The sequence below is a fragment of the Trichomonas vaginalis genome, chromosome II, assembly GCF_026262505.1.
Source record: "Trichomonas vaginalis G3 chromosome II, whole genome shotgun sequence".
Taxonomy (NCBI): Eukaryota; Parabasalia; order Trichomonadida; family Trichomonadidae; genus Trichomonas; species Trichomonas vaginalis.
This window is the reverse complement of record NC_067204.1, coordinates 4,277,523-4,305,510: the sequence shown is the minus strand read 5'-3', so window position 1 is coordinate 4,305,510 and position 27,988 is coordinate 4,277,523. Positions and strand designations below refer to the sequence as shown.

The 27,988-nt window shown below is 31.4% G+C and overlaps 9 protein-coding genes across 9 annotated transcripts, besides 10 other annotated features; 1 reads left to right on the top strand and 8 right to left on the bottom strand.

Annotated features, from left to right (window-relative positions):
- Positions 1-60: 60 nt before the first annotated feature.
- TVAGG3_0484330 (serine threonine-protein phosphatase family) lies at positions 61-303 on the bottom strand (the record flags this gene model as incomplete). Its single annotated transcript, XM_001580531.1, has 1 exon — positions 61-303. The coding sequence occupies one exon, from the start codon at positions 301-303 to the stop codon at positions 61-63; it is 243 nt and encodes an 80-aa protein (XP_001580581.1).
- An 18-nt stretch (positions 304-321) lies between these two features.
- TVAGG3_0484320 (uncharacterized protein) lies at positions 322-684 on the bottom strand (the record flags this gene model as incomplete). Its single annotated transcript, XM_001580530.1, has 1 exon — positions 322-684. The coding sequence occupies one exon, from the start codon at positions 682-684 to the stop codon at positions 322-324; it is 363 nt and encodes a 120-aa protein (XP_001580580.1).
- A 139-nt stretch (positions 685-823) lies between these two features.
- Positions 824-1,642, bottom strand: TVAGG3_0484310 (phage tail repeat-like family; the record flags this gene model as incomplete). The annotated part of the gene is made up of 1 exon (XM_051235952.1): positions 824-1,642. One exon carries the CDS (start codon positions 1,640-1,642, stop codon positions 824-826), a length of 819 nt encoding a protein of 272 aa, XP_051093776.1.
- A 2,407-nt stretch (positions 1,643-4,049) lies between these two features.
- Positions 4,050-4,087: a mobile genetic element.
- Positions 4,088-4,200: 113 nt separating this feature from the next.
- Positions 4,201-4,852: a mobile genetic element.
- Positions 4,853-5,580: 728 nt separating this feature from the next.
- Positions 5,581-6,467: a mobile genetic element.
- Positions 6,468-7,281: 814 nt separating this feature from the next.
- Positions 7,282-7,318: a mobile genetic element.
- A 2,360-nt stretch (positions 7,319-9,678) lies between these two features.
- Positions 9,679-10,330, bottom strand: TVAGG3_0484260 (C2 domain (calcium/lipid-binding domain, CaLB) family; the record flags this gene model as incomplete). The annotated part of the gene is made up of 1 exon (XM_001580529.2): positions 9,791-10,276. The coding sequence occupies one exon, from the start codon at positions 10,274-10,276 to the stop codon at positions 9,791-9,793; it is 486 nt and encodes a 161-aa protein (XP_001580579.1).
- A 388-nt stretch (positions 10,331-10,718) lies between these two features.
- Positions 10,719-10,755: a mobile genetic element.
- Positions 10,756-11,935: 1,180 nt separating this feature from the next.
- Positions 11,936-11,973: a mobile genetic element.
- A 120-nt stretch (positions 11,974-12,093) lies between these two features.
- Positions 12,094-12,746: a mobile genetic element.
- A 44-nt stretch (positions 12,747-12,790) lies between these two features.
- Positions 12,791-12,930: a mobile genetic element.
- A 479-nt stretch (positions 12,931-13,409) lies between these two features.
- Positions 13,410-14,031, top strand: TVAGG3_0484210 (C2 domain (calcium/lipid-binding domain, CaLB) family; the record flags this gene model as incomplete). The annotated part of the gene is made up of 1 exon (XM_001580528.2): positions 13,437-13,919. One exon carries the CDS (start codon positions 13,437-13,439, stop codon positions 13,917-13,919), a length of 483 nt encoding a protein of 160 aa, XP_001580578.2.
- A 590-nt stretch (positions 14,032-14,621) lies between these two features.
- Positions 14,622-16,637, bottom strand: TVAGG3_0484200 (protein ubiquitination; the record flags this gene model as incomplete). The annotated part of the gene is made up of 1 exon (XM_001580527.1): positions 14,622-16,637. One exon carries the CDS (start codon positions 16,635-16,637, stop codon positions 14,622-14,624), a length of 2,016 nt encoding a protein of 671 aa, XP_001580577.1.
- A 246-nt stretch (positions 16,638-16,883) lies between these two features.
- Positions 16,884-17,950: a mobile genetic element.
- Positions 17,951-18,913: 963 nt separating this feature from the next.
- Positions 18,914-20,149, bottom strand: TVAGG3_0484180 (protein ubiquitination; the record flags this gene model as incomplete). The annotated part of the gene is made up of 1 exon (XM_001580526.1): positions 18,914-20,149. One exon carries the CDS (start codon positions 20,147-20,149, stop codon positions 18,914-18,916), a length of 1,236 nt encoding a protein of 411 aa, XP_001580576.1.
- Positions 20,150-20,682: 533 nt separating this feature from the next.
- On the bottom strand, positions 20,683-21,935 carry TVAGG3_0484170 (malic enzyme; the record flags this gene model as incomplete). Its single annotated transcript, XM_001580525.2, has 1 exon — positions 20,725-21,921. The coding sequence occupies one exon, from the start codon at positions 21,919-21,921 to the stop codon at positions 20,725-20,727; it is 1,197 nt and encodes a 398-aa protein (XP_001580575.1).
- An 814-nt stretch (positions 21,936-22,749) lies between these two features.
- TVAGG3_0484160 (PYP-like sensor domain (PAS domain) family) lies at positions 22,750-27,394 on the bottom strand (the record flags this gene model as incomplete). Its single annotated transcript, XM_001580524.1, has 1 exon — positions 22,965-26,657. One exon carries the CDS (start codon positions 26,655-26,657, stop codon positions 22,965-22,967), a length of 3,693 nt encoding a protein of 1,230 aa, XP_001580574.1.
- Positions 27,395-27,790: 396 nt separating this feature from the next.
- Positions 27,791-27,832: a mobile genetic element.
- Between the last annotated feature and the right edge of the window lie 156 nt (positions 27,833-27,988).

The following is a 27,988-nucleotide window of genomic DNA, read 5'->3' as shown; positions in this document are numbered from 1 at the left end:
CGTTTTACTTAGAACTTAGTCTCATATACAACTACTATCGAACGGTAAAAATATAATCTTTTAATACGGTTGAGGTGTTGGATTTGGTTGCCAACTAGACTGTGGTGCAGGTTCAGGCTGTTGTATAACAGGAGCTTGTTCTTCTGGTTCAGGGTCTTTAGGTATAATACCAACAAACTGACCTACTCTTTTACCAATATTTTTGACTCCGTTCCAAATTCCTCTTCCTACGGTTTTTATTCCATTCCATATACCTCTTCCAACATTTCGAAAGAAGTTTCCAATACTACTGAAGAAACCCATTTTACTATATGTAAAAATCTAATGTCCGCCTAGTCTCTTACGTTTCCTGTTGAGTTCCATAGCATTTTTTAACTGGAGCTCATACATTCTATTTCTCCTCTGGTAGAAAACATACTCTGGGTCAACTCCTGTGTTCGCGTCATCTGCATAGAGTTGTTTATATCCCACTTCAGGGTTTGTATAAAACTCTTTCCATCTCATATTTGCATACCATGGTGGCAAACCTAACGCAGCGTCATTTGACATGGCAGTTTGCATTTGTACATCTGTTGGCACTTGACCATAGTTTGCCATTGCAGTTTGTATTCTAACTTCATTTGGAATATTCTCTGGGTTTGGTTGTCCAGGTTGCTGTGCATTCGCTAAGTTCTGTGCGTCCATTTAATATTAGATAAAAATATCTCTTACGAGTACATATACTGGACATTTGCAGGCATTGGTTCATCTTCATATTCTCTATATCTTTCTGCCACGTCAAATAAGTAAATGACACAATGGAAAAAACCTAAAACAAGTAGTCCTATTTCAAACCACATTTACTTACCAATAAAATTTCTTTGTTATGACACTTTTTCCGGTTTATAGGACCTCTCTCATATTCTATCTTATCGTATCTAAACACATAGTCATGTATGTCCTCTAACCATCTCATGACACTTTCCAAACCACTTTTATCGGATGTAAAGTAAAAGCATGGATGGTTATGTAAAACGTCTAAAGTTTCTAAAGAGTCTCTCAAAGTCCAGTCTACTTGGTATTGAAAATCATATGTGTTATAGAACGGCGGGTCTACTATAAAGAAAACATTTTCCTTGTTTTTATATTTTTCATACAACTCTGTCCAACGACATCTCACAAACTCTATACCCTCAGTATATTTTTCTATGTTCTCTTTGAAAACCTTTGTATAGTTAAGATATAAAACGTTTGACATAAGTGTTTCAATGTCATGAACTCTTAAAGAACCACTATACAATAGTCTAGAAGATATACTATCCCAGTCAATATACTCTGCTTTTTTCAAAACCTCTCTGACAGTATTTTTCTTATCTAATGGTATACGTTCCATCTTACCTATAGGTATCTTTTCTTTCAACTCACTCAATATTTTGTTTGTGTCTGGTATATGTTTGAGACGGTTCGTATAGTTGTCGAAGTCATTGCATATAATCTTTGAGTCAGGAAATATTGTATGGCACAAATGGGATATATAGAAACTTCCACCGAACAAATCTACAAATGTTAGACCATTCGGTAGTTTCTTAAGTTCTCTCAATAGAATATCTTTACATCTACTCTTATTTCCAAAGAAGGGTAGCGGTGGTTTTGTAAAATTCATTTTATATACAATAAAAATGTTTTTTCCCTGAAAAGCTACAGAAAAGTGACAAAACATGAAAACTACTCGGTTAAGGTTTTTGACAGATGTTTATATGACACTTTCTCCGGTTTATAGGACCTCTCTCATATTCTATCTTGTTAAGACTTCCTGGACTGTTGTCAAAATGTCATGTTGTCTCATTTTTTCAGAGAAGTTGGTTTAACCGAGGGACCGAGGGACCGAGGGACCGAGGGACCTGGTGACGTAGCGACGATAGACCCTTACTTGTCCGGACATAGTTCTACTATTTTGAGTCCTCTACCGAAAAGTCAACAGCAACGACTTTCAAAAAATTTTAGGGGCTAGAAGGCACGAAGTGCCTGGAAGCTCCCACACCCCCTCAAAACCTCATTTTATATAAACTGCATGTTATACTAAACATCTTCAGGGGGCTAGAGGGGCGCAGCCCTGGAAGCCCCAATACCCTTTTTTTTTTTTTTTTTTTTTTTTATATTTCATATTTTTATCGATTTTTAAAGTTTTTGCGAAAAGTATTCAATTATTTTTGCTATTTGGTCGGGTAAATGTCAGATTTGCGACATTTTCTGATATGATATTCAGATTCTACGTTGATAATAATGCTTATAGAACCCTCTTGCTATTGTGTCAAAATTGCGAAACCGATAGCAAAAATATCTCGCAATATCAAAATTGAGATATTGAGTGAATTATGCATTATAGAGATTAAAAATCTGATTTGTGAAAACATCTCATCAGTTTCTAGCTAATTCAAAAACCTTTACTATCTTATTCGATTAAAATGAAAAGGGAATAGTTTCATTATGCTTTAAATGACAGCCTTATAATATAATCATAGTTTTCGCTCAATATGCAGCTTTTTTTTTCGAAATCTATGGTCAATGTCCTAAATACTGATTGCTTTGCATTCATATCTCTTACATTTTCTATACCCACATCACTATTCATTGCTATTCCTATCTTTTTCATTTTTGTTTGTTTCTCATAATTTCTCAAAAAACACGATAACTTGATATTTGTAAATATCATACTTTATAACGTAAATAAGAACTTGACCTATTAAGAAAAGCAGTAATGAAAAGAAAATCTGAAATTCATAAAAATTACAAGTTTCTGATGACAATTAGCTTAATTAAACCAGGTACAAGATTATATAATTGTATTTTCTATCCAATTATCCATATAATATCTTATCCAGAAAAAATAACTTGATCAATACCAAATGATTTTTTAACTAGTAAATAAAGTATTTTCTTTACACACACATTGTATATCATAGTTTTTTTTTTTTTTTGGTTTCGCAAAACATCCAAAAACAAATATGCTATAAAAGTGACAATTTTAGCAAAACGAAACCCTTATTTTAACTATGCAATTCAATAGGTTCAATGACGAGTCCATTATTGAATCCGATTTTTTGAGCAATCCGAGAAAATACTGAAGTTCTCTATATTGTAAATATCTCATAAATAAAATGCCATTAAAGAAGCTTAAAAACAGGTATTTGACCGAAAAATTAAGAAAAGTTTGGAATGTGGAAATGTTCTCCGATCACAATCAGCTGTATTGAGTCAATATTTGGCATTTTTCATTTCAATTTAGAATATGGGCTGATTTGAATTTTATCAATCAATATAATATCCTTTATGGTTGTTGATGTTGTTAATGCATTGATATTTTTGTTCGTAAAACAATTAATGCTTGTTAAACAGTCACATTTTTTGTTGTTGCTACTTTTTTAAAAAAAAAATTCAAAAGATATTCAAGTTGTGATATCACAAATAAAATCGTTTTAAATTACTTCTTCATTTAAATTATAACAATTATTTTTGGTTTTATATTTTTTTGGATCAAATCCATTTTAATAGAATTTATATACTATTCATCTATTAGTAAACACTACCGTATATTATTTTTTAAGCTATCTTATTTTTTTAAGTTTTATTCAAATCTTTGGTCGCAAGAAGAATTGCATGATAAATAAAAACATTTAATCAAAGTCAATTTTATTTTTCATATTCAAATGGACTGAGTGTTAACATTTAACATTTTTTGCTAATTGTCGTCAAAAATTAGGCGTAAAGCAAAAATTGATATTTCATATGGTTTTATGATAGATAAGCATTATATTCCCACTCATTATATTCGTAAATTTTGAGGTTTATCCTTCGCTTTTAAGATCATTGAATTTGATTTTTATATAAAATAGTTATATATTAGAAAATAATATGAATTTATGTGATATTATTTTTCAGAAGATTTTGTGTTCTTCTTCAAAATTTTATTTTTTTTATTAAAAAGAATCTTTACAAAATATACATTTACTTTAATTAATATTTAAAAACGTGCTCTATCAAAAGTTCCAAAAATTCAATATTTTAGCTTTTCTGAGGTGTCACTTTTGATGAATTTCTGTTTACAACAAAGTATCAAAAAGAAAGGAGGTCTGATATAGACAACATATATCGTTGAAGGTTGAAAAAATCTCTAATATTTGAGCCCAAAACTTCAAATTTTAATTTTTTGAAAAAAGAGGCCACCCGTATGTACGTTTATTTGAGAGGAGGAGTATTATATTTTTGAAAGGGTGAAACATTATGAATATGTTAATTATATAATAATATGTATTATTATAAAAAAGAAAAAATAAAGCACGTTAAAATTTTTCTTTCTTGATTTTTTACAAAATCTACTTAGAATTATGCAAAATATGACTAAATAATTATAAATTTCAAGTTAAATTTTAATTTTGATAAATAATTTAAATTTCAAAATATCAAGTTCAGTTCGACTATGTATGTAGTAATTCCTCAATAAAGTGCCAAAACCCTATTAAAATATATGAACATTTTCAACATTTTAATGTTTTTATTTAAAAATTTGATGGAATATGAGCTTCAAACAATTATTATGTAAATAAAAATAATTAAATATATGTATTTATTCGTATTACAACCGTAGTAAGTCGATTCTTCCTTTCTTCTACTGAGTTTTGAATTTGATTTCGAATTGTAAAGAGATTCAAAGGGAAAATACTAGCGGATAAAAACTACCTCCATGAAAGGGTCATAATGGACTCAAGTTGTATTTTTTGATATTTTTTGCTTTTCGAGCCTAAATAGATAGCCAAGATAATGCCTAAAATAAGGTTCTAAATTCTGAAGTTTACATGATCCTCTCGTGTGCACCCTTAACATTTAACATTTTTTGCTAATTGTCGTCAAAAATTAGGCGTAAAGCAAAAATTGATATTTCATATGGTTTTATGATAGATAAGCATTATATTGTTGCATGTTAAGTCGTGTCAATGATAGAAATTGAGAGCCTATTAATCGTCGAGGAAGTACGATTATTTTTTGGGCGAAAAAGTATCTTAAAATATGATTAGTAATATGTTTTTAAAATAAAAAATTTGAAAGTTAATTTGAGATTCTCATATAATTTTTTGAATGAAAAAAATAAATATAGTCTATATGAGTTTTTGAATAATCACACTTGAGATATATCTAAAAAATAATTAAAAATAGAGTTTGAGAAGACTTTTCAAGGTGTAATGAAAAGTGTGATATAGAAAATAATTATAGATATTTTAATTTTATATATTGTGCTAAGCATTATATTAAATTTTTAGGAAAAACACTTTTCATAAGTATTCAATATTTGAAAATACGCTCCAAAAAAGAATAGATTCTTTTATATTCGCTTATATAAAAGGAGACTCTCTATCAGATGCGAATGCCTGAATTCAGCACCTCTGATAGAGAGTTTCCTCTTATATAAGCAAATCTTTTCATTCGTTTTTGTTAATATAAAAACATCAAAATCTACCAATATGAGAAATTAAACCCTGCGAGGCACCAGTCTAGAACTGGCACTTCGCAGGGTTGAATTTCTCTTGACAAAATACAATAATCAAATGCTCCAAAGTTTTCAAATTTTTATTAGGAATAGGAGCCTACAAAGCACTGATTATATATCAGTGCCTGGTAGGCTCCTATTCCTTCTCTAAATGGGAGAAACTTTGTTTGAATAAGATAACATGCGAACAAAGTTTCTCCCATTTAGAGTGGGATTTGGAGGGTGGGAGGTACATAGATAGACTATGTATCTCTCACCCTCCAATTCCCTCGGGAAAGTTCGAAAACTCGGTCGCAATCAGATGCAATTGCGACCGAGTTTTCGAACTTTCTATTAGGAATAGGAGCCTACAAAGCACTGATTATATATCAGTGCCTGGTAGGCTCCTATTCCTTCTCTGAAGCTGGGAAATTTTGTCTGAATAGTTTAACATTTGGACAAAATTTCCCAGCTTCAGAGAAGGAATTGGAGGGTGAGAGGCATATAGGCATACTATATACCTCTCACCCTTCAATTCCCTCGGGAAAGTTCGAAAACTCGGTCGCAATCAGATGCAATTGCGACCGAGTTTTCGAACTTTCTATTAGGAATAGGAGCCTACAAAGCACTGATTATATATCAGTGCCTGGTAGGCTCCTATTCCTTCTCTAAATGGGAGAAACTTTGTTTGAATAAGATAACATGCGAACAAAGTTTCTCCCATTTAGAGTGGGATTTGGAGAGTGGGAGGTACATAGATAGACTATGTATCTCTCACCCTCCAATTCCCTCGGGAAAGTTCGAAAACTTTGGTGCAATCAGCAACGATTGCACCAAAGTTTTTGCGTTTAATTGAAGGAATTGCTCTTTATGATATATACAGTTACAATGCATATATCATAAGGAGCAATTCCTTCCAGATATCTGGCAAACTTGCTCGCAATGGTTCACAATTGCGAACAAGTTTTGTCATTTGTCAAGAGAAATTCAACCCTGCGAAGTGCCAGTTCTAGACTGGTGCCTCGCAGGGTTTAATTTCTCATATTGGTAGATTTTGATGTTTTTATATTAACAAAAACGAATGAAAAATATTTGCTTATATAAGAGGAAACTCTCTATCAGAGGTGCTGAATTCAGGCATTCGCATCTGATAGAGAGTCTCCTTTTATATAAGCGAATATAAAAGAATCTATTCTTTTTTGGAGCGTATTCTCAAATATTGAATACTTATGAAAGGTGTTTTTTTCTAAAAATCTCAGAATATATTTACAATAGTAAAATAAATAAGATATTTAAATTTATTTTTAAATGCTTTTTTTTTATATGAGATTCTCAAAAGTTATATCAAAAGTCTGTTTTTTCTAAAATCTAATATCATAATCTATTTCTCATTTTAAGTACATTTTAATTCATTTTATTTTTTATATTTTTTCAATATTTTTGAGGGAATTGTGTTGCTTGCCAGACGATAAAATTGAGAGGTTTACACATTGACACTACTTAGCATGTAACAATATTCCCACTCATTATATTCGTAAATTTTGAGGTTTATCCTTCGCTTTTAAGATCATTGAATTTGATTTTTATATAAAATAGTTATATATTAGAAAATAATATGAGTTTATGTGATATTATTTTTCAGAAGATTTCATTCTATATGCCTATGAAAAGTACTCTCAAAACTAACTTTTTCCTAATTATAATTAAATCTAGAATATTGTATTATGCTTAGTATTATTTCATATTTCTCATTCAATTTAGAATTTACAAATGTCAAAAAATTGAGAGCTGTCACTTTTGATGAATTTCTGTTTATTACAATCGTAAACAAATTATTCCGATTTTTCAATTTTTCGAAAATTGTTCATGACTGATAATCGATTATTGATAAATCGAAAAAAGGCATTCGTTAGCAAATGAAAATCCGATTTGCGCTGATTTAGGATAGTTAATCCCATTTCAATGTTTCTCAATTCTTTCAATTCAATTGAGAATTTTGAATTTTCAAAGGATTAATATACGGTTATATTTTTTATAAATGCAATGCTCTATAAAAGGACAAATAAAATATTTAAATTTGGTTAAGGTAATCAAAAATAAAACGTCTCATTTTTCAAAATGCAGTGCTCTGAGGACTGGAGGCAAATAATATTATTTAACGAAAAAGGCCGAAAGAGATTTACAAAAGAAGAGGACAACTGTATCAGGGAAATGGTCAATAAATATGGGGAGCATAATTGGGATTTAATTGCTGAAAAAATGAATAAAAGATCAGCAAGGCAATTGAGGGAGAGGTGGAGACACTATTTGTCCCAAAATATTACTAAAAATCCATGGAATTCAGAAGAAGATTTTATTTTAGAATATGTTTATTCGCAAATTGGTCCTAGATGGAGTACTATTGCGTTATATTTACCTGGAAGAACAGATGTTAATGTCAAAAATAGGTGGACTTTACTTGAAAGAAGGAAATCAAAAATTTTTCAAAATAATATGAAAATCCAAAACTCCTACCTTGAAATGAAGGCCCAAAATCCAACAATTGCAAATAATGTTAATACATCGGTTGAATGTAATTCAAGTGAGAAAAATTCTCATATCATGGGTAATACTAATGAAATAGATTTATTTGGAACATTTACAGACCAATATGATCAAGAATTCATACAGGAAATATCTACAATTTTTAATTATGTTAACTAATTTTTCATAAAGATAAAATAATTACTTTTAATTTTAAAACAAAATAGATCGAACTATTTAAATACGAGTGTTTTTTTAAATACTTAACTGTCAAATAAAGAAAAACACAGTTTTGAAATATTATGATTTTCGAAATTAAATATTCTCATAATATCTTTGGGCGTTAGACAATGATTATAAGCATAATGTGTTCTTTGTGATTCAATGGCGCATATTTCAGTGTTCTTTTCAAATTAACTTATTTAAAAAACAAGTAATTTAGATTGCCATAATGATTATACAAATGTTTTTCCGAATAAAGATTTTATGAATTCATTCAAAATAATAACTTTTGATAGCGAATTAATTATAACCGATTCAATATGATACAGAAAATTTTCTTATGAAATAATGTTATTATCATTATTTGTGTCTACATGTGACTCTCTATTATATATTAGTCTTTCGGAAATGATCTTAACGGTTATAGAAGTTCACAATTGAACAGGCATAACGTGCTTTAATTATTATTGATTTTAATGAAAAGCTATTATTGATTTAAAATTTTGATATAAATAATATTAAAAATAACCATTATTTTTGGTTGGTGTTTTATAATAAAAGGCATTCTCTATCTTTAACCATCGCAAATAATTTGCTTTGGAGTGTAATTTGAAACTGTATTTCGTTAGAGTGAATTAAACAGCCTTTAAAATCAAAAACATTTTGATAATTAGTTATACTTTATATATCTCATTCTGAAAATATAAATTAAATTTAAACATGAGAATTATTTACAATCGAATTTTATTGTATTGTTTAATTTCATCAAAGCATATCACAATTCATTTAAAGAGTAATTAGACTATTAGTATATTATATTTACACATATTTACTCATAATATAAATTTCACATTAATTTGTATTTGTCCGACAGTTCGAAATGTTGATAGTATAAAATTAAACTCTGTTGCTAATATGGTTACATTGTTTATATGAAATAGAAGAAGTTTTTTCCATTCGTGTAAACTAAATGCGTATTTGAGTAAGACATATCGAATATTGGGCTTAATGGCTGAATCACATAGCATTTTCCAAAGATACTGACAGATAATTTCTAATTATTTTCCAAAATTGATTTTGGCTATTTTAATTAGAAATTCATCTATGATATAAGATAAAAAGTCGGGATAAAAGATTATTTATTTATCCTAATATTTATGAGTTTGAAAATTTCTTGATTTCTTTATTTTTGAGTTGGTAGCATGTTTTATCCATATTGCTATATTATATTTTGAATCATAACTTCTAATATGTTAATTATATTTTTATCAGAAATTTGGGGAGGGTCAATGCATTATCGCTCTTGAATTCCATTGGTATTATAGTATTTATGCATGTTTGTGAGTGAATGAAGAGGTTTTGTTATTTTTGAAAAAAAAATTAGAAGAATTTCAAAATTAAAAAGGATGAATTAAAAAGGCAATGAATAAATTTAAGGGATAGATAACAGGATAGTTTAATATAAGATAGTATATAATATAAAGATAAGGATAAGGATAAAGTCTATTAATGTTAAATGTTTTGTAGTTTTTTCGTTGAAGTTACTTACTGGAAGTATGTCTTCTTGTGTGGGATCTCTGGGTTAAAGATGACCTTTCCGTTCAATGGTGCGCAGAATGCACTGCTGCCGTCTTCGCTGAGGTGAACACTGAGGCGAAGGCGTGCTGGAACACTTTGTACGTGTGGGCTCTTGAGTGTGAATTCTTGGCTGACAACTGTGTTAGCTTCGAAGGCAGAGAGGCGGAGCTCAACTTCACCGATCTCTTCGTCACCACCGAAGAGGTGCTTCTTGAAGAGAACAACGACAAATGAAGCGCGTGCTGGATCGGTGTATTTGAAGTCCCATGTCTGTGTTGGTCTGTACTTCTCAGTGAATTCAGCACCATGGCGCATGAATGTGGATCTTGGACCAACACGTGCAACGAGTGTTGTCTTTCCGTTTGTTGGGAAGCTGCCTGTGCTGACTCCATCAACGCGGATGAAAGCACGGTTTCCGTTCATGAGTGGCATGTAATCGTAGTTATTCATCATGTCTAGCAACTAGAAAAATGATGACTTTTATTTCCTCAATTTTTCTGAATCGACGGTAAATCAGGTTTTCAGAGCAAATTAGGTCATTGTTTCTGAGTATCACTCAATTTATATCCCCAAATTTATCATTATTTGTATTTATCATATAACTATTTAAAATTTATTAATTTTATTGATTTGATTTTGGGAATCAATCATTTTTTTTGAGAGCCAAAAAATCGTTCGTGAAAATTTGAGAACAAAATTTCAAAGGATTTACAGCTTGTTATCGATTAGAAAATTCTTGAAATATTTAACATACAATAGAACTGTGATATATTAAAAACAAAATCACGTTGATCGTTCTTTTAATAAAATAACTATTAAAGTGGATCTAATCTTGAAAATTGCAAGTAAAAAGCTGTGACATATGATTAACAATATCATTTATTAAGTAATATTGTAATAAACAAAAATTCATCAAAAGTGACAGCTCTCAATTTTTTGACATTTGTAAATTCTAAATTGAATGAGAAAAATGAAATAATACTAAGCATAATACAATATTCTAGATTTAATTATAATTAGGAAAAAGTTAGTTTTGAGAGTACTTTTCATAGGCATATAGAATGAAATCTTCTGAAAAATAATATCACATAAACTCATATTATTTTCTAATATATAACTATTTTATATAAAAATCAAATTCAATGATCTTAAAAGCGAAGGATAAACCTCAAAATTTACGAATATAATGAGTGGGAATATAATGCTTATCTATCATAAAACCATATGAAATATCAATTTTTGCTTTACGCCTAATTTTTGACGACAATTAGCAAAAAATGTTAAATGTTAACACTCAGTCCATTTGAATATGAAAAATAAAATTGACTTTGATTAAATGTTTTTATTTATCATGCAATTCTTCTTGCGACCAAAGATTTGAATAAAACTTAAAAAAATAAGATAGCTTAAAAAATAATATACGGTAGTGTTTACTAATAGATGAATAGTATATAAATTCTATTAAAATGGATTTGATCCAAAAAAATATAAAACCAAAAATAATTGTTATAATTTAAATGAAGAAGTAATTTAAAACGATTTTATTTATGATCAAATTTTATATATTTTTTTGGATCAAATCCATTTTAATAGAATTTATATACTATTCATCTATTAGTAAACACTACCGTATATTATTTTTTAAGCTATCTTATTTTTTTAAGTTTTATTCAAAACTTTGGTCGCAAGAAGAATTGCATGATAAATAAAAACATTTAATCAAAGTCAATTTTATTTTTCATATTCAAATGGACTGAGTGTTAACATTTAACATTTTTTGCTAAGTGTCGTCAAAAATTAGGCGTAAAGCAAAAATTGATATTTCATATGGTTTTATGATAGATAAGCATTATATTCCCACTCATTATATTCGTAAATTTTGAGGTTTATCATTCGCTTTTAAGATCATTGAATTTGATTTTTATATAAAATAGTTATATATTAGAAAATAATATGAGTTTATGTGATATTATTTTTCAGAAGATTTTGTGTTCTTCTTCAAAATTTTATTTTTTTTTATTAAAAAGAATCTTTACAAAATATACATTTACTTTAATTAATATTTAAAAACGTGCTCTATCAAAAGTTCCAAAAATTCAATATTTTAGCTTTTCTGAGGTGTCACTTTTGATGAATTTCTGTTTACAACACATTTATTAAGTAATAGCAATATTGGCTGAAAAACTAAATTAAATAAAGTAGATAAAGAACAGCTAAATTGTCTCTCAAAAAATTGAATAAATTAAATAACGGAAAATTTTGATTTTAAGGGTGCGCCCGGGAGGATCATGTAAACTTCAGAATTTAGAACCTTAATTTTTAAGCAATAACTTGGTACCTAAATAGGTAGGAAAACTCTAAAAATATCAAAAAATATAACTTGGCTCCATAATAATCCTGTCATGGTGGCTGTTTGTATCCCCTAGTATTTTCCTCTTGAATCTCTTTTTCTGTCGAAATTAAATTCAAATCTCAGAAGTAGAAGTGAATAATCGACTTATTACTGCTATTATACGAATAAATAAATTCATTATATTATTTTTATTTACATAATATCTGTTTGAAGTCCATAATTCTATAAATTTTTCTTTAAAAACATTACAATCTTGATAGTTTTGATACTGTTTAATAGGTTTTTGGCACCTTATTTAGTATTTACTACGTATAGAGTCGATCTGAACTTAATTTTCGGAAATTTAAAATATTTATTATAAGTAAAATCTGATTTGAAATTTATGTTTAACTACTCATATTTTGCATTATCCTGAGTAGCTTTTGTAAAAATTCATCAAAAAAGATTTTAACGTGCTTTAATTTTTATTTTTTAAAATAATGCATATTATTATATAACTAGCATATTTACAAATTTTAGTGCTTTCAAAAATTTAATCCTCCTCCTCTCAAATAAACGTACACCCGGGTGGCCTGTTTTTTGCAAAAAATAAAATTTCATTTTTTATGCTTAAGGGTGCCCTATAACGATAATGTAAACATCACAAAATTAACCTTATTAGAACTCGAATGAATGGATTATCCGGATTCTAGTTCTCAATATAATAACCTTAAAAGTGCTTTTCTGAGGGTGGTCTATCGTCTATAGGGCACCCTTAAAAAGTCATAATTTTTATTTGCTTCTGGGATATATGATGGCTATATCAGATGCCCATTCTTTTTGATACTCAACATTAAACATAAAACTTAGCCGTTAAGGCTCTTTTGAAAATATTTTTTTTCCGAAAAATTTTCGAAAAAAATCAAAAAATTTAAAAATCCCCGAATCTGCAGGGATTTTAAAAAATTCTTTTTAGTAAAACTTCAGGATATTGTATCAGATATATTGGTATGGGCAAATTCAATTTTAATCCAATATTCATCGAGATATTAAGTTAACGAAGCTTTCAAAATTGAGAGGGTAATCCTCCTCCTCTCAAATAAACGTACATGCGGGTGCACCCTTAATAAATATTGATGAATTTAACATTTGTATATCATGAATATTACATTAATTTTTGTCTCAGAAACAATGACCTAATTTGCTCTGAAAACCTGATTTACCGTCGATTCAGAAAAATTGAGGAAATAAAAGTCATCATTTTTCTAGTTGCTAGACATGATGAATAACTACGATTACATGCCACTCATGAACGGAAACCGTGCTTTCATCCGCGTTGATGGAGTCAGCACAGGCAGCTTCCCAACAAACGGAAAGACAACACTCGTTGCACGTGTTGGTCCAAGATCCACATTCATGCGCCATGGTGCTGAATTCACTGAGAAGTACAGACCAACACAGACATGGGACTTCAAATACACCGATCCAGCACGCGCTTCATTTGTCGTTGTTCTCTTCAAGAAGCACCTCTTCGGTGGTGACGAAGAGATCGGTGAAGTTGAGCTCCGCCTCTCTGCCTTCGAAGCTAACACAGTTGTCAGCCAAGAATTCACACTCAAGAGCCCACACGTACAAAGTGTTCCAGCACGCCTTCGCCTCAGTGTTCACCTCAGCGAAGACGGCAGCAGTGCATTCTGCGCACCATTGAACGGAAAGGTCATCTTTAACCCAGAGATCCCACACAAGAAGACATACTTCCAGTAAGTAACTTCAACGAAAAAACTACAAAACATTTAACATTAATAGACTTTATCCTTATCCTTATCTTTATATTATATACTATCTTATATTAAACTATCCTGTTATCTATCCCTTAAATTTATTCATTGCCTTTTTAATTCATCCTTTTTAATTTTGAAATTCTTCTAATTTTTTTTTCAAAAATAACAAAACCTCTTCATTCACTCACAAACATGCATAAATACTATAATACCAATGGAATTCAAGAGCGAATACTCAATTATATATAACCTGATATCATTTGAAATCAATAGCTGCAAAGATCAGTACAGAACATTGTCAAGTGCTTTAAATAGCAATTGACATATCGAAGCACGCGCCAATTCAGTAAATTACAATGATTGTTGAAATCAAATTTATTAATTTATCTTTAATTTTTATAGAATTATTAATATAGCTATTACTAAGCTATATACATTGTTTTTACTAGCTTGTATTCCTATGTTTTAACATATTGTTATCAATTGTCTATCTTTTTGATATTTTATAATGTAGAAGTCGTTCATATAGCCAACAATAGAATACGCATGAACAGGTAGGTTATTTTAGTAACCAAAGCAAATCTGAAAATAATTTGGGAAAATTCATGGTGTCCAAAAATATTTGAAAGAAGATATGAGAAAGAATGTCTTTATATATTTAGAAAACAAAATATAATAGCATAAATTATTTGTATTGCCTTAATGAAACTATATCTTTTAATTCCTTCAAAGTGTGTTTGTTTCCTAGGGATACTTCACTAATATATCCAAGGCATCCACGTTTTCCACCAAGGAAACGGTCTATCATTGCTCCGTGTTGTATTAAGTAAATTGCGATATCAGGTTGGAAAACTACAGCAAAATGCAAAGGAGGTTTCTTTGTAATTGTTAATCGATTTGGATCCGCACCATGATCAAGAAGAAGTTTAACAGCATATAGATTCGAATCTGTTCTGCATTCATCTTCTATTCTTGGATTCATTGATATTTCTCTAGGACAACCGCATTTAAAATGCAGAATTGTTATTCCATCCCAATAAGTTGCATTTGGATCTGCTCCACATTCCAAAAGTGCTTGAAATACATTTATCTGGTTAACCACTTGGAGTAGTTTCATTCCTTGATTATTAGTTTTATTTATATCGCACCCATGACTAGTAAACAAATGAATTACTTTCTTACAATCATCAACAGTTTCAAATTTAGAAGATTTCAAATAATGTAAAGCACAATTTCCATCATTATCTACTTGTGTTGCATCATAGCCATTTTCAAGAATATATTCGTACTTCGAGTATTCAGTAATTCTCATGAACGGCTTCGAATAAAAGAAGATGTTTCTCTTTACATCATCTTCCATTGAATCAAAAAGAATTTCGAAATATTTGAATCTAAAAATATTGCAACTTCCAGGGATAAAATTATTGAGATGGTTTTCAAATCTTCTTATTAATATATCAACAATTTCATCAGATACAGAACCACCATTGTAGTTATTGATTAGATTAGTAAATAACATGTTCTTATCTATTTCTTCTATATTATCAAGCTTTTCAAGTAAATTTACTAGCAATGATTTGTCTTTTGTATTTATCGCAATTGTTTCTAAAAATTTTCTTTCTAAAATGATTTCTTTTGTCAATTGGCAGCCAGCACTTTCAAGCAACTGAATGGATTTCAAACTATTAGCATACCTTAATGGATTTAACTCATCCTTTTGTGCTAAAAAGCCTTTTGTATCATAAACCATTTCAAGCAATCTAAAATCATAAAAAATCCAATTAATGTCTTTTTCAGAAATTTCCTTGAACTCAACAAACTTTTCAAGAATAAGACGACACAAATCTATATTTAGACACTTGATAGCCTGATGTAATACTTCATAATGTGTAGCATTTGGATGTGCTTCTTTCATTACGAATTCATATAAATCAAAAGGAAACAATGAAATTAATTTTGCTGACGGATCAAATTTTGCTCCTTTCATAATCAAGTACTTCATTACATTATATCTTTCAGCTTCTGCTGCACATTGAACAGCTGTATATCCATCACTTGTCATTATATTTATGTTTATTCCTTTGTCAATGAGATATTTAACGATATCTAAATGTCCTTGTGTTGCTGCTTCAATAAAACAGTTGTATTTCCTTTTGGAGCGATTGTAAGTAGCTCCTGCATCAACTAATGCTTTAACACATGATAAAGAACCAGCTCTTGCTGCATGAACAATCGCTGTGTAGCCATCTGGAGCAATTTCATCTATTTTTGCATTTATTTTAATAAGAAAGTTGACAACATCAACGGATCCGATGGAAGCCGCATGCATTAAACATGATTTATTAAATACTATAGTGTTTAGGAACTCTTTGTACTTTGGATATTGTTTATAAATAAATTTTACAATTTCAACACATCCTGATGCGCAGGCCGCATGGAAATATGGACGCAGTTTGTAAAAATCTTCGTCTTTTGAGAAATCAAAGCCCTTTGACCACATATATTTTACGGCATCAAAATTTCCAAAGATAATAGCGTATAACATGGGATCTAGTGAACTGATTCTGCGGGCTAAACTATATGGCGTGAATTCTTCTTGAAAATTTGTAAATTTGCGTAGAATTGCTAAATTTCCTCCAGCTGCAGCAAAGGAGCGAACAGTTTGGCCACAGCCATCTTTAGATTCTATATTTTCGTTCATGTTGATGAGGCAATCATAGTATTTTTCTGCTCCAAAGAAGGCCGCTATATGTATCGGAAAAGGTCGAAGACTAACCAACTTAGGATATACATAATCTGTCGGTCTTTGAAGGCATAAATCAGGACTCGGATAATTTGAAAGGATTGCAGCTAATTCATCTGCATTATCTTCAATTATACATTGAAATATTCGATTTGAATCTTCATTACTGTAAGAATCTGTTTCTAAACTCCTCAATCGTATTGGTCTCGTAAACGAAAAAGAGGATTTGACGCAGTCAAATCCTTTCTCTCAAAAAGTGGACTTTACATGGCAAAATTCAAATGCATGTAAGGTCCACTTTGATCAGTTTCAGGATGGAATTGGAGGCCATGAGGTACTGACATTGCATCAGTATCTCATAGCCTCCAATCCCTTCAAAAAATATTCGGCCAAAGTTTCTCCCATAATTAATGAGAATGAAAGGGTAAGAGGCATATAGGGTCACTATATACCTCTTACCCTTTCATTTTCATTTGGAGGTCAACAAATTTGGAGTTAATTGCAAACAATTAACTCCAAATTTGTTTATGTTAAGGAAGGAATTGGAGGGTAAGAGGTACATAGTATGAATAGTACTTTACCCTGCAATTCCTTCTCGAAAGTTCCAAAAACTTTGGGTTAATTGCAAATATTAACCCAAAGTTTTGGGAACTTTCAAAGTGGAGATGGAAGGCTTTGGGGTATACATTAATATAATATACCTCAAAGCCTTCCATCTCCACTACAAATGGGAGAAACTTTGTCCGAAGAGTTTAACATTCGGCAAAGTTTCTCCATCTTTCAATGTAATTGCTACCTGTGAGGTACTGATTTGAAGTCAGTGCTTCACAGGTAGCAATATCCAAAAATTTAAAAACTTTTATCAGTTCGTTAGAGAATAGAGCCTCTAGGTAACTGAACCAGAATCAGTGCCTAGGGGACTCTAGTGATCTATATAAATCTGAGAAACTTGAGGAAATTGTTCGACATTTCCTCAGTTTCTCAGCAATTTAGCGAGGAATGTTCGTTATCGTGTAGATATTTAATAATATATACATGATAACAAACATTCCCCGCTAAAGATGTAAAATCTTATAAAGAAAAAATTGCAAAAGAATAACAAATTGCAAAAAATTTTATATGAAACTGAACCTTATGAGGTAGTGATTCAAGATCACCGCCTCATAAGATTCAGTTTCAATCTCAAGTATCTCAAAAGTAAGGCTCTATTTTTTGCCATGTAAAGTGTCATTTTTCTGTCAAACCATTTTTATCGTTTTCGTTTACAACATTGGAGGACCTAATTTCCTGATAAACTCCATTAAATTTTTAAATCAAAAGATTTCGAGATTTTCCAAAAGTGACAATTAAATTAACTCTTTTGCGTTATCAGCAATAAAATAGCAGAATAATCATGTGTGTGTGTCTGTGTTGTTGAATTTAGCAAGATATTTATTTAATAATTCATTTGATAAAATTTTCATTGGATGATTCTGGCAACACAGTTCTTGAGTTGATTTCTCTAACCCCTTTGTCAAATAGATTATGAATGGAGAAGGCAGAATAGAATTGATGTTAACGTACAATTCCAACAAATACTATTATGTGTATTGCCTATGAGAAGTCTATTATTTCTTTTGTGTCTTAGAAATGTTCTTGAGAGCCAGACAAGAAAAATAATGCTTGATAAAACCAATATTTAATAAGAAAACAATGTAAAATAATGCATGCAATCGTTATTATTATTTTGATGAAACTAAATCAAATAAATCTTTCCTAATTTGTTTCTTGGGAGGAAGTTCTCTTAAATATTTAAGAAGATGTTCTTTTCCTCCAGGAAATAGATTTATATCCGCACCACGTTGTATCAAGTAAAATGCAATTTCAGGATGATAATAAACTGTATAAAATAGTGGTGGTCTCTTAAATTTTGCAGTGTTTAAACTATTTGGATCTGCACCATAATCAAGAAGAAGTTTCACTGCATATAGATCTGCGTGAATTTCGCTATAATAAGGATCATATAGGTAGCCGCATTTCATATGCAAAATTGTAGCATAATCATACCCAATTGCATTTGGATCTGCACCACATTCCAAGAGAGCCTGAAAAGCATTGATATTTTTGACTTTGAAAATTGGTGTGCAATTATTAATTGAAAAAAAATAAATCAAAAAAAATATATTTTTGAGGGGAAGTTTATAGATTAAGTAGTTGTAAACTTTGCTTTAGATTTATTGTTTTTAATAACCCATTCAAGCATCGAAGATAACAATTTCATTATGTGATAATTTGGTATTTATGTCACATCCATGGCTGGTAAATAATTTGATAAGTTTCTTGTATTCATCAACTGTTGCATGATTTGTACTTTTCATATAATGTAAAGGGCAATTTCCTTTTTCGTCAATTTCACTTGCATCAAAACCATGATTAAGTATATATTCATAATTATCATAATATTTGGTCTCCAATGCAGCTCTGGTATCAAAAAATATGCTATTCTTTGATGATTCATCCATTGAATCAAAAAGAACACGAAAGTATTTGAATCCAAAAATCTGGCATCTTTCTGGTTGAAAATTAGTAATGCGATCTTTAAATCTTTCCATTATTATATCAACAATTTCTTCAGTTACTTCCCCTTTATCAAATGCATTGATGAGATTAGTAAATAACGAATTCTGATTTAATTTTCCAATGTCATCAATTTTGTCAAGTAATTTCAAAGCAAGATCTCTATCTTTTGTCTTTGTTACAATTCGCTCAATTATTTGTCCTTCTATGATAGCTTCTTTCTTCAATACACAGCCAACGCTTTCAAGCATGTTTATATATTTTAGATTTCCTGCGTAGTGTATTGGGTCTATCATATCAAATACTTTCAGAAAACCTTTTGTGTTGTAAACTTTTTCAAACATTTTTGATGTTTTGAAAAAACTCCAGTGATTATATTCAGGAATATCTTTGAGATCTATATAGTTATCTAGAAGATGTCCAACTAAAGCAGCATTTGAATCTAAGATTGCACTTGTGCATATATCCTTAAGCGGCATTTTGATATCATTTTGTTTCTTAAAAATTTCAAATAATTCTGGTGAAAATTCTGCTATAAAATATTTGTCTGGCACATATTTTGCTCCTTTCATTAATAAGTACTTCAATACATCAAATTTTTTCGCTTGTGCCGCGCACATTGCTGCTGTCTTTTTATCTCTTGTTGAGACATTGATGTTGATACCTTTATCGAGAAGATATTTAACAATGTCTAAATGTCCTTGTGTCGCTGCTTCAACAAAACAATTGTATCTCCTGTTACCATTTTTATAAGTTGCACCTGCTTCGATTAATGCTTTAACACATGATAAAGAACCTGATCTTGCTGCATAAACAATTGCAGTAAATCCTTTTTTAGTAATATCATCTGTATCAAAACCAAGTTTGATAAGATACTTAACAACATCAACAGATCCTGCAGCTGCTGCATGCATTAAACAATTCATTTCGATAATTGTCATATAAAAGTAATCTTCGAATTTGGGATATTGTTCATAAAGAAATTTGACAACATCAATATACCCTGATGCACAAGCTGCATGAAAATAAGGTCTAAGTTCGTATTCTTCTCTACTTAGTGAGAAATTATAGCCTTTTGACCAAATGTATTTGATACAATCAAAATTTCCATAAATTATGGCTAACATCATTGGATCAATTGTAAGTTTGGTACCTGGAAAAGGGTAAGATAAAATATACATTGAAAAATCTGAAAATTTCCGCAAAATAAACCCATGATTAAGTTTGTTATAAATTATCATTCATAACATAAAATGGTTTATGTCTGTTTTTAGATTTTGAATATGACTGAATCAAATTGTAACTGAAATTGAAATCTCTTCCTTTCTATCTATTGTATGAGATCTCATCCTTCTCCAGCGTTATTTAATTTTAAGAACAAGAGAAAAAAAATCCATGTATTTTTGGGTTTTACGTCTTAATGATACATATTTTAAAAAACATGAATAAGAAAGATGATTTTTTATTTAACAATTCAAATGTTATGTTTTCATTGGTTAATGCGAGCAACACCACACTTGATGGCAGCTTGAGCAACAGCCTTTGAGACAGTTTCTTTGATTCTCTTGTCGAATGGGTTAGGAAGTATGTAATCTGGGTTGAGTTCTTCGTCTGAGACGAGTGAAGCGATTGCGCGTGCTGCGGCGATGTTCATTTCGTTTGTGATGCGTGATGCGCGGACATCGAGTGCACCGCGGAAGAGAGCTGGGAAAGCGAGAACGTTGTTTATCTGGTTAGGGAAGTCTGAACGACCTGTGCCAACAACAGCAGCACCAGCAGCCTTTGCGAGGTCTGGCATGATTTCTGGTGTTGGATTTGCCATTGGGAATACAATTGCTTTGTCAGCCATCGATTTGACCATGTCCTCTGTGAGTGTCTTTGGTGCAGAAACACCAATGAAGACGTCAGCACCCTTGATGACTTCTGCAAGTGTACCTTGTTTAAGTTCTGAGTTTGTGATCTCTGCCATCTCAACTTTGATGTCGTTCAAGCCAGAGCGGCCTTTGTAAATGGCACCTTGTCTGTCAGTGAGGATGACGTTCTTTGGATTGACACCGACAGCGATGAGGAGCTTGATGATAGCGATACCTGCAGCACCAGCACCACTTGTGACAACTTTGATCTCTTCGATCTTCTTTCCAACAATCTTGAGTGCGTTGAGAAGAGCAGCGAGTGTAACAATGGCTGTGCCATGCTGGTCATCGTGGAAGATTGGAATGTCGCAGATCTCTTGGAGTTTCTTCTCGATTTCGAAGCAGCGAGGAGCAGAAATATCTTCAAGGTTGACACCACCAAATGAACCTGCAAGTAGTGAAACAACTTTGACAATATCGTCAACACTCTTAGAACGAACGCAAAGCGGGATTGCATCTACATCACCGAAGCGTTTGAAGAGTAATGCTTTGCCTTCCATAACTGGCGTGCCTGCTTCTGGACCAATATCACCTAATCCAAGAACAGCTGTGCCATCTGTAACAACAGCAACTGTGTTCCAGCGGCGTGTGAACTCGTATGAGAGATCTGGATTCTTCTGGATCTCAATGCATGGCTGTGCAACACCTGGTGTGTATGCAAGTGACAAATCTTCGCGATCTTCAACTTTGCAGCGAACAACTGTTTCAATCTTGCCGCGCCATTCCTTGTGCGCGGCAACTGAGAGAGATGCGTAGTCTTTCTTAACTGACATGTGCTAAAATGAACTAATGATTTTAGTTCTCAATTAGATTCATAGACAGTAGGTCGGCAATTGAGAAAACTCATTGAATAATACTTATCTCCTTTCAATCTTGATTTTATCAAATTAACTGCATAATTTTGATGTTCATACTTCATTGATTAAAAAACTTGATTTTGCCTTATATCAAAATTTTCTCCATTCAAAAATTTTAAGTCAATTCAATTTTGGGAAACCCATCATAGCACAAATACATTATATTTATTTCGCTCATAAAAAATACTCGATTTTTGTAATTTTTGTGAATAAAATTTTCCCTTTCATTCCCTTTTTCCTTTCCGAACATTCGTTTTATCCATCGTCAGAAAATGAAATTATATGTTTGTGATGCATCTAGCAATACTATTTGAGGTGTTTAAAATTTGTTTTGGTTTTGAAAATTCAAAAATGCGTTCAATTGATAGACAAAAATATGAAGAATATATCTGCAATTAGCAAGTGATAAATAATTTTCAGAAATAACAAAATAATATTGAGCAGAATAACCATAAGAAATTAATTTATGTGGCAATGATAGAATTTGATCATATAAATATTCATAAAAATGCATATACAAATATACTATATTCATCTTTCTGTATTAATCAGTCTTTTTGATCCTCATTTTTTTTAACCGAATATATTTCGCCAATTACAATTGAAAATTATCATACACATACCAAAATATAAATATTAGAGAAGCAAATGATCAATGACATATCAAATAATAAAATATCAGAAATTTAAAATAAAATTAAGTGATTACATATGGATAATAAATTTACTTGGTCATAATTTTGATAGTTATCCAATTTAAAATAGCTTTATAACATACCCCTTTTTTTTGGTGAAATTTTGATGGTTTGGTGGTCACAGAAACGTGACTATTGAATGGAGGAACCTAATTCAGGCTGATAATGGATATATATATAATTAATTCACCAAAAAAAAAGGATATGTTAAACAAAAGACAATTTATCAATAATAAACAAAACAATATATATAAAAAAACAAAATCATTTGAGGAGTGGTGCTTCTAAACCAACTTCCTCCATCATAACATAAGGATCAGGTAATTCGTCAATTGCAATGCCTACGAACCTCTCAACAGTGTTGACAAGTGTAACAGGCATGATCTTGCAGTGTTTTTCAAGTGGTTCAGAGAGATATTGTTGCATAATAACAATATTTGGCCTCAAAACCGACAACATTGATCCGAATTCGCTCATTTTAGTGATGAACGGGTCGGTTGTCATCCAAGGACTGAACTGATTCGACTCTTTTGCCGGAATTTCCTTTCCATCGTACTGTTTCGGGGCTGGAGGTGGCAAACTCTGCACGACTTCGAAGCATCCATCTATATCCAACATGACGGATACCTGTGTGCATCCTTTGCTGCAACCTTCCAAGAATTCTTTGATAAATTTGAGAGCTCTTACTCTGTGCATCTTTGTATTATCAGAGTTGCCATATACAATCAATGTATACGATCCTGTGCTTGATAAAATGATTGCATCGTCATTTCCGCAAAACAATGGAGAAATTTTCTCCAAAACTCCAACATCCTGATCAGTTTGGCTTCGTACGATGTCAGTACCATCCAAAGCGCAGTACACAATTGTACCTCCGAAGAACTTTCTTGACAATATTCTTCCGCCATCTTCGGATGGAGGGAAAAGCCTCAACGGAATGGACGATTCGTACATCTCAATGATCTTCTGTTGGCAGATGGTCGTCGCTTCCTCAAAATCAGAGATCGCGCCCATGTTTTCTAAGTGGAATAAAACATATTTCATGTCATCGTAAACGAAAACACAGGCGTGTATATCCAACTTGATGTAGACACCTTCGGAAGTCACACCGTTTATTATCTTTGACGTACAACCGCTGGACATAGTCAATAAGTCCGAAATTCTGGAGAAAAAGAACTCATGGGCCTTGGACGGTGGTTCCCCTTTGGACATGAACAGCATTGTGTAATGTTGGCCGATCAACTGTTCAGGTTGGTATGAGAACATTTCCGAAATACAGCGAGAAAAGGCCAAAATAGAGTTGTGGTCGTTGATAATGATGAACGGAGTGTTCGTTGAGTTCAGGATATCAAAGATTGGGGACCCGTTCTCCCATGGAAGGACTCCTGTCTTAGATCCAATTATATATTCGACCAAACATTGGTTTTTGGTTATGAATATGGGGTCAAGATCTAATATCAGACGTCCTAGTTGCATTTTAAGTGAGTCTGTCTTTACATATCTGCTCCAAAAGACAAATGGCAAAATTAAAATTGCAACAACGAAGGAAAATATGGCGAAATTGCAGATGCAATCCATCTGTACGAGTTTCTCATTCATTCTATCATACAAATATGCCCAAATAATCAAGGATTTCGTGTATGTACGTTGGAAATATATATGGACAGCGTTTTTTGCAGGGTCTGACACCAGAGTCGATATATTCATTGATATGTGGTGAGTTATGTAAGCAATAATTCTATGTAGAGCTCCAAGAGAACCTGTATTGTAATAATCATGGAAAGAAATGTTTTCTTTGGGCCCTTTGAAGATGGTATGTGTTGCATTGTATATCTGTGGTGCATTGATGTACGTTCTATTGAATTGTGTACAATAATTCTGGATATCATCGAAATACTGTATTGCTTCTTGAATTGACTGCCTGCAAGTATTGACATCCTTCTTCCATGCAAGTCCCACACTGGATAAAGTGATCGCTGCCTGTAATTGCATCCTTTGGATTCCAATAATCGTATTGTGGATGGCGAAAGCTTCGTAATAGTAGTCGAATATGAGTTCCCAGCAGATAGTCATGCCAACGCAATAGACAATCATTACTCCTACCGACCAAGAAATCTTTCTTATCAAAGATGAGAGGGAAAACTCTTCTACTTCATTGGAAAACTCTTCTATTTCGCATCCTTCTTCGAAGACCTTTGGTCTGAAGTACTTTTCACATGCTTCTGACACTTCTTTCAGTGAAGAATATCTAAACCAATAAACAACGAAGGGATCAAGCATCAAAGTGATGAACAGAATGAAAATACAGTTCCGTGTGTTTGTACTTGATATACTGGAAGGTCCTATTGTGTCAGAACTGTAGCTGTCAAGATAATCCAAACATTTTCTGAAGGCATTCAAAATTTTCAATGTGATCACTGAAAAAGAAATTGCTCTATTTTTGAATTCTTCCACGAGCGTCGAATTACTTGGATCGTCATAGTTCGATAGAGGGATATTCTCTGTAGCCAACAAGGAGTAGTACATCGTCATGGATTTGGCCGAAACGTTGGAAAATTCGGTTTTATTATCTTCTACTGACTGATAATCGATAATGTTGTCATTTATCAGGTCTCTGATGCTTGAAAGTGAAGGATCCGTTGAAAAATAGCTATTCTGGATCAAAAATTTCCTCATATTTATCACAACGCTTTCAATTGTTGTATTTAGGCGTCGTAGTAAGGTTTCTATGGACGTGATGGTTGTTTTATTGTTGGTAACTACTTGAATCATCGATTCCAAACTTAATAAGTCGTATAAAGTTTGATTTGTCGAATAACCCATAGTTATCGAGAAATCCTGCCACGCTTCTGATATATTAGCGATGTTCAGAGCGATATCTATGAAGGAATTCATGTACTTTGTTTTAGTTTTGATCGAAATCGGGTAGTAGATACAAGTTCCGAGGAAAACAAGGTATACAAGTATATCTAGAGAGAATATGAACTTCGATTTCTTCGTCAAAGGCTTCTTTACGTGCATTCTTATATTAGATTTAAAATTTATTTCTCTTACAGCTTGTTTCGCCACGTAATCTTCTATTTCCTCGTCTCCAAAGAACTTCCTAACAATTCTATCCGGTGATTGCTGTATAAATGCGGCATATCTGTAGTGTAAAGTCGTTGCTTTGAATCCGACCGTCTGAAAAGTGTCATTCTTCTGTAAAAGTGTGACATTGTCTATGAAATTTGACTTCAATTGCTTGATCATGTCATTATTTGAGAAAAAGTAATGATATGATTGAAAATTGAGCGTGAAATTGATGAAACATTTATTCAGCTCTATCAATGTGTTCATTCCTTGCTTTAGTTTCCCTCGAATCATATAATCCCAAAATTTTGTTGCAGCTGTTTGATAAATCTGATATTGCGTGATTAGTTCGTTGTTCTGTGGTAAAAAGGAGTCAAGATCTTGCTTGGAAAGTGCATGGATCAGTTCAAAAATAAAATATTTTTGCATTGAATTGATTTGTTTGCACATATTAAGGGAGAGTAATATGTGTTTTGTATTGAATATGTTTTCTGGTGTCTCCCCCGCTAAAATTTTGAGAAACTGGAAACATGATAAAAGATCTAGTCTTGTAGAGGTTTCTATCAATGGTTCAAGTGTTTGTATTAATTCTTTGGATACCATATTTGATAGTACAGCTTCGGTAATGAGATTTAAACAGCCTGTATCGTCAATCGGAATTTGATGAGTATAATTGAAGTTTGCGAGTAAAGTTTTTGATCGTTTCTCTAATAAAGCATATGAAACACCAAACGCGACCACGAAAAGTGCAAGTCCGTAAAAGAAAATTTGATTTTGTTTTCCTTTGTTGGAAAAAGCAATACAAAATGGGAGAACAATCACATGAGTTGCATCTGCACCTATAGCTAATGATGTGTCGCTATGTGAAACGAAAGGATGTCGATACATATTTATTATATCATAAATTGAATAAACAGCGTAAATTCCGGTAAGAAAATACTGTATTAGACTTATTTGAAAAAAGTACATTAATGTTATGTAAACAGCATCAACTAAACCATGAAAAATGAAGTGAAAATCCGGAAACAAACGAGTAGGTAAAAAAGATCGCGATAAAACTGGATTTTTGAATATAATTGGAGAAATTAAGATAGTAAACGAAAGTATTAATGCAAGGATAACAAGTTCAAAAAAGATTGAAAAAACTTGAGAGAAAGGAGAGTTTGTAATATCAATGGACTGTAGCTGTATGCCCACAAAAATCGCTTTTTGATAGAAAAACATGTTTGGAACAAACAAAAATAACAAACCTCTTGTTCTTAGAAAAGGCCTGGATGTATGCCTTGCATTTGTAAATGTTAGGTATAATATGAATGTTGCAAATGCAATGGCAATGAAAAATAATGTTGAAATGTATTCATAAAATTTGGAATATTTCAATGAATTTGCATCATTAACATAAGAAAGAGCGGCATATAAGAGTTTGATGAGCTTTTGGTTGGTGTTAGAATCCGATGGATTAAGAATTATTGGTATATAAGAAGTTAACCAACATTGAACGTAAGAAAATATAACGAGAGCTTTAGATACGAACTCGAAAATGGGCTCTTCGTTAAGGATTGATGTAAAATAATAATATCGCTTTGGGTATGATGACGGATCTATTCGAGAATTCTCTAGATCCATCATTCTCCCAAATTTGAAAAATTACAATTTTTAAGTAAAAAAGCCGATTTTATTATAAATTAAGCGATGAGTAAATTCAAACAAAAACTAATCCAAAAACATGCTTTCAAAAAAGCGGTTATGTAAAACCAAAATTTGTAATCATTTTGTTCAGAATTTATCTACACATATATTTTCAAAAGGGTGGATTTAATGTGCAATTGAATTTTTTTGAATATACCAAAGCAAAAATTGTATCATTGATTAATACAATGATAGAAAATACTTTTTTATTTGAATTTATTTTTTAATTCAATTTAATTCTGAGAGGTTAAAATTTTCTATACAGTAGATTCAGGAAATAAAATCAAATCCTATAGCAATTATTAAATTTTTTTCGAATTTATTATGAACTGTTGTTCCATATTAAGCTCTGTCAAAATGTAAGCTATTCAATTGTATCGTCGGGGAAAGTATCACAAATCTATCAATTTTTTTGTAAAAGTATACAAAAACATATGGTGTTCAATTAGTTTATAATAATATAAATATTAAGATTATCCAAAATAAGAAAAACTAGGTTTTGAGAACACTTTTGAGATGATAATCAAAAT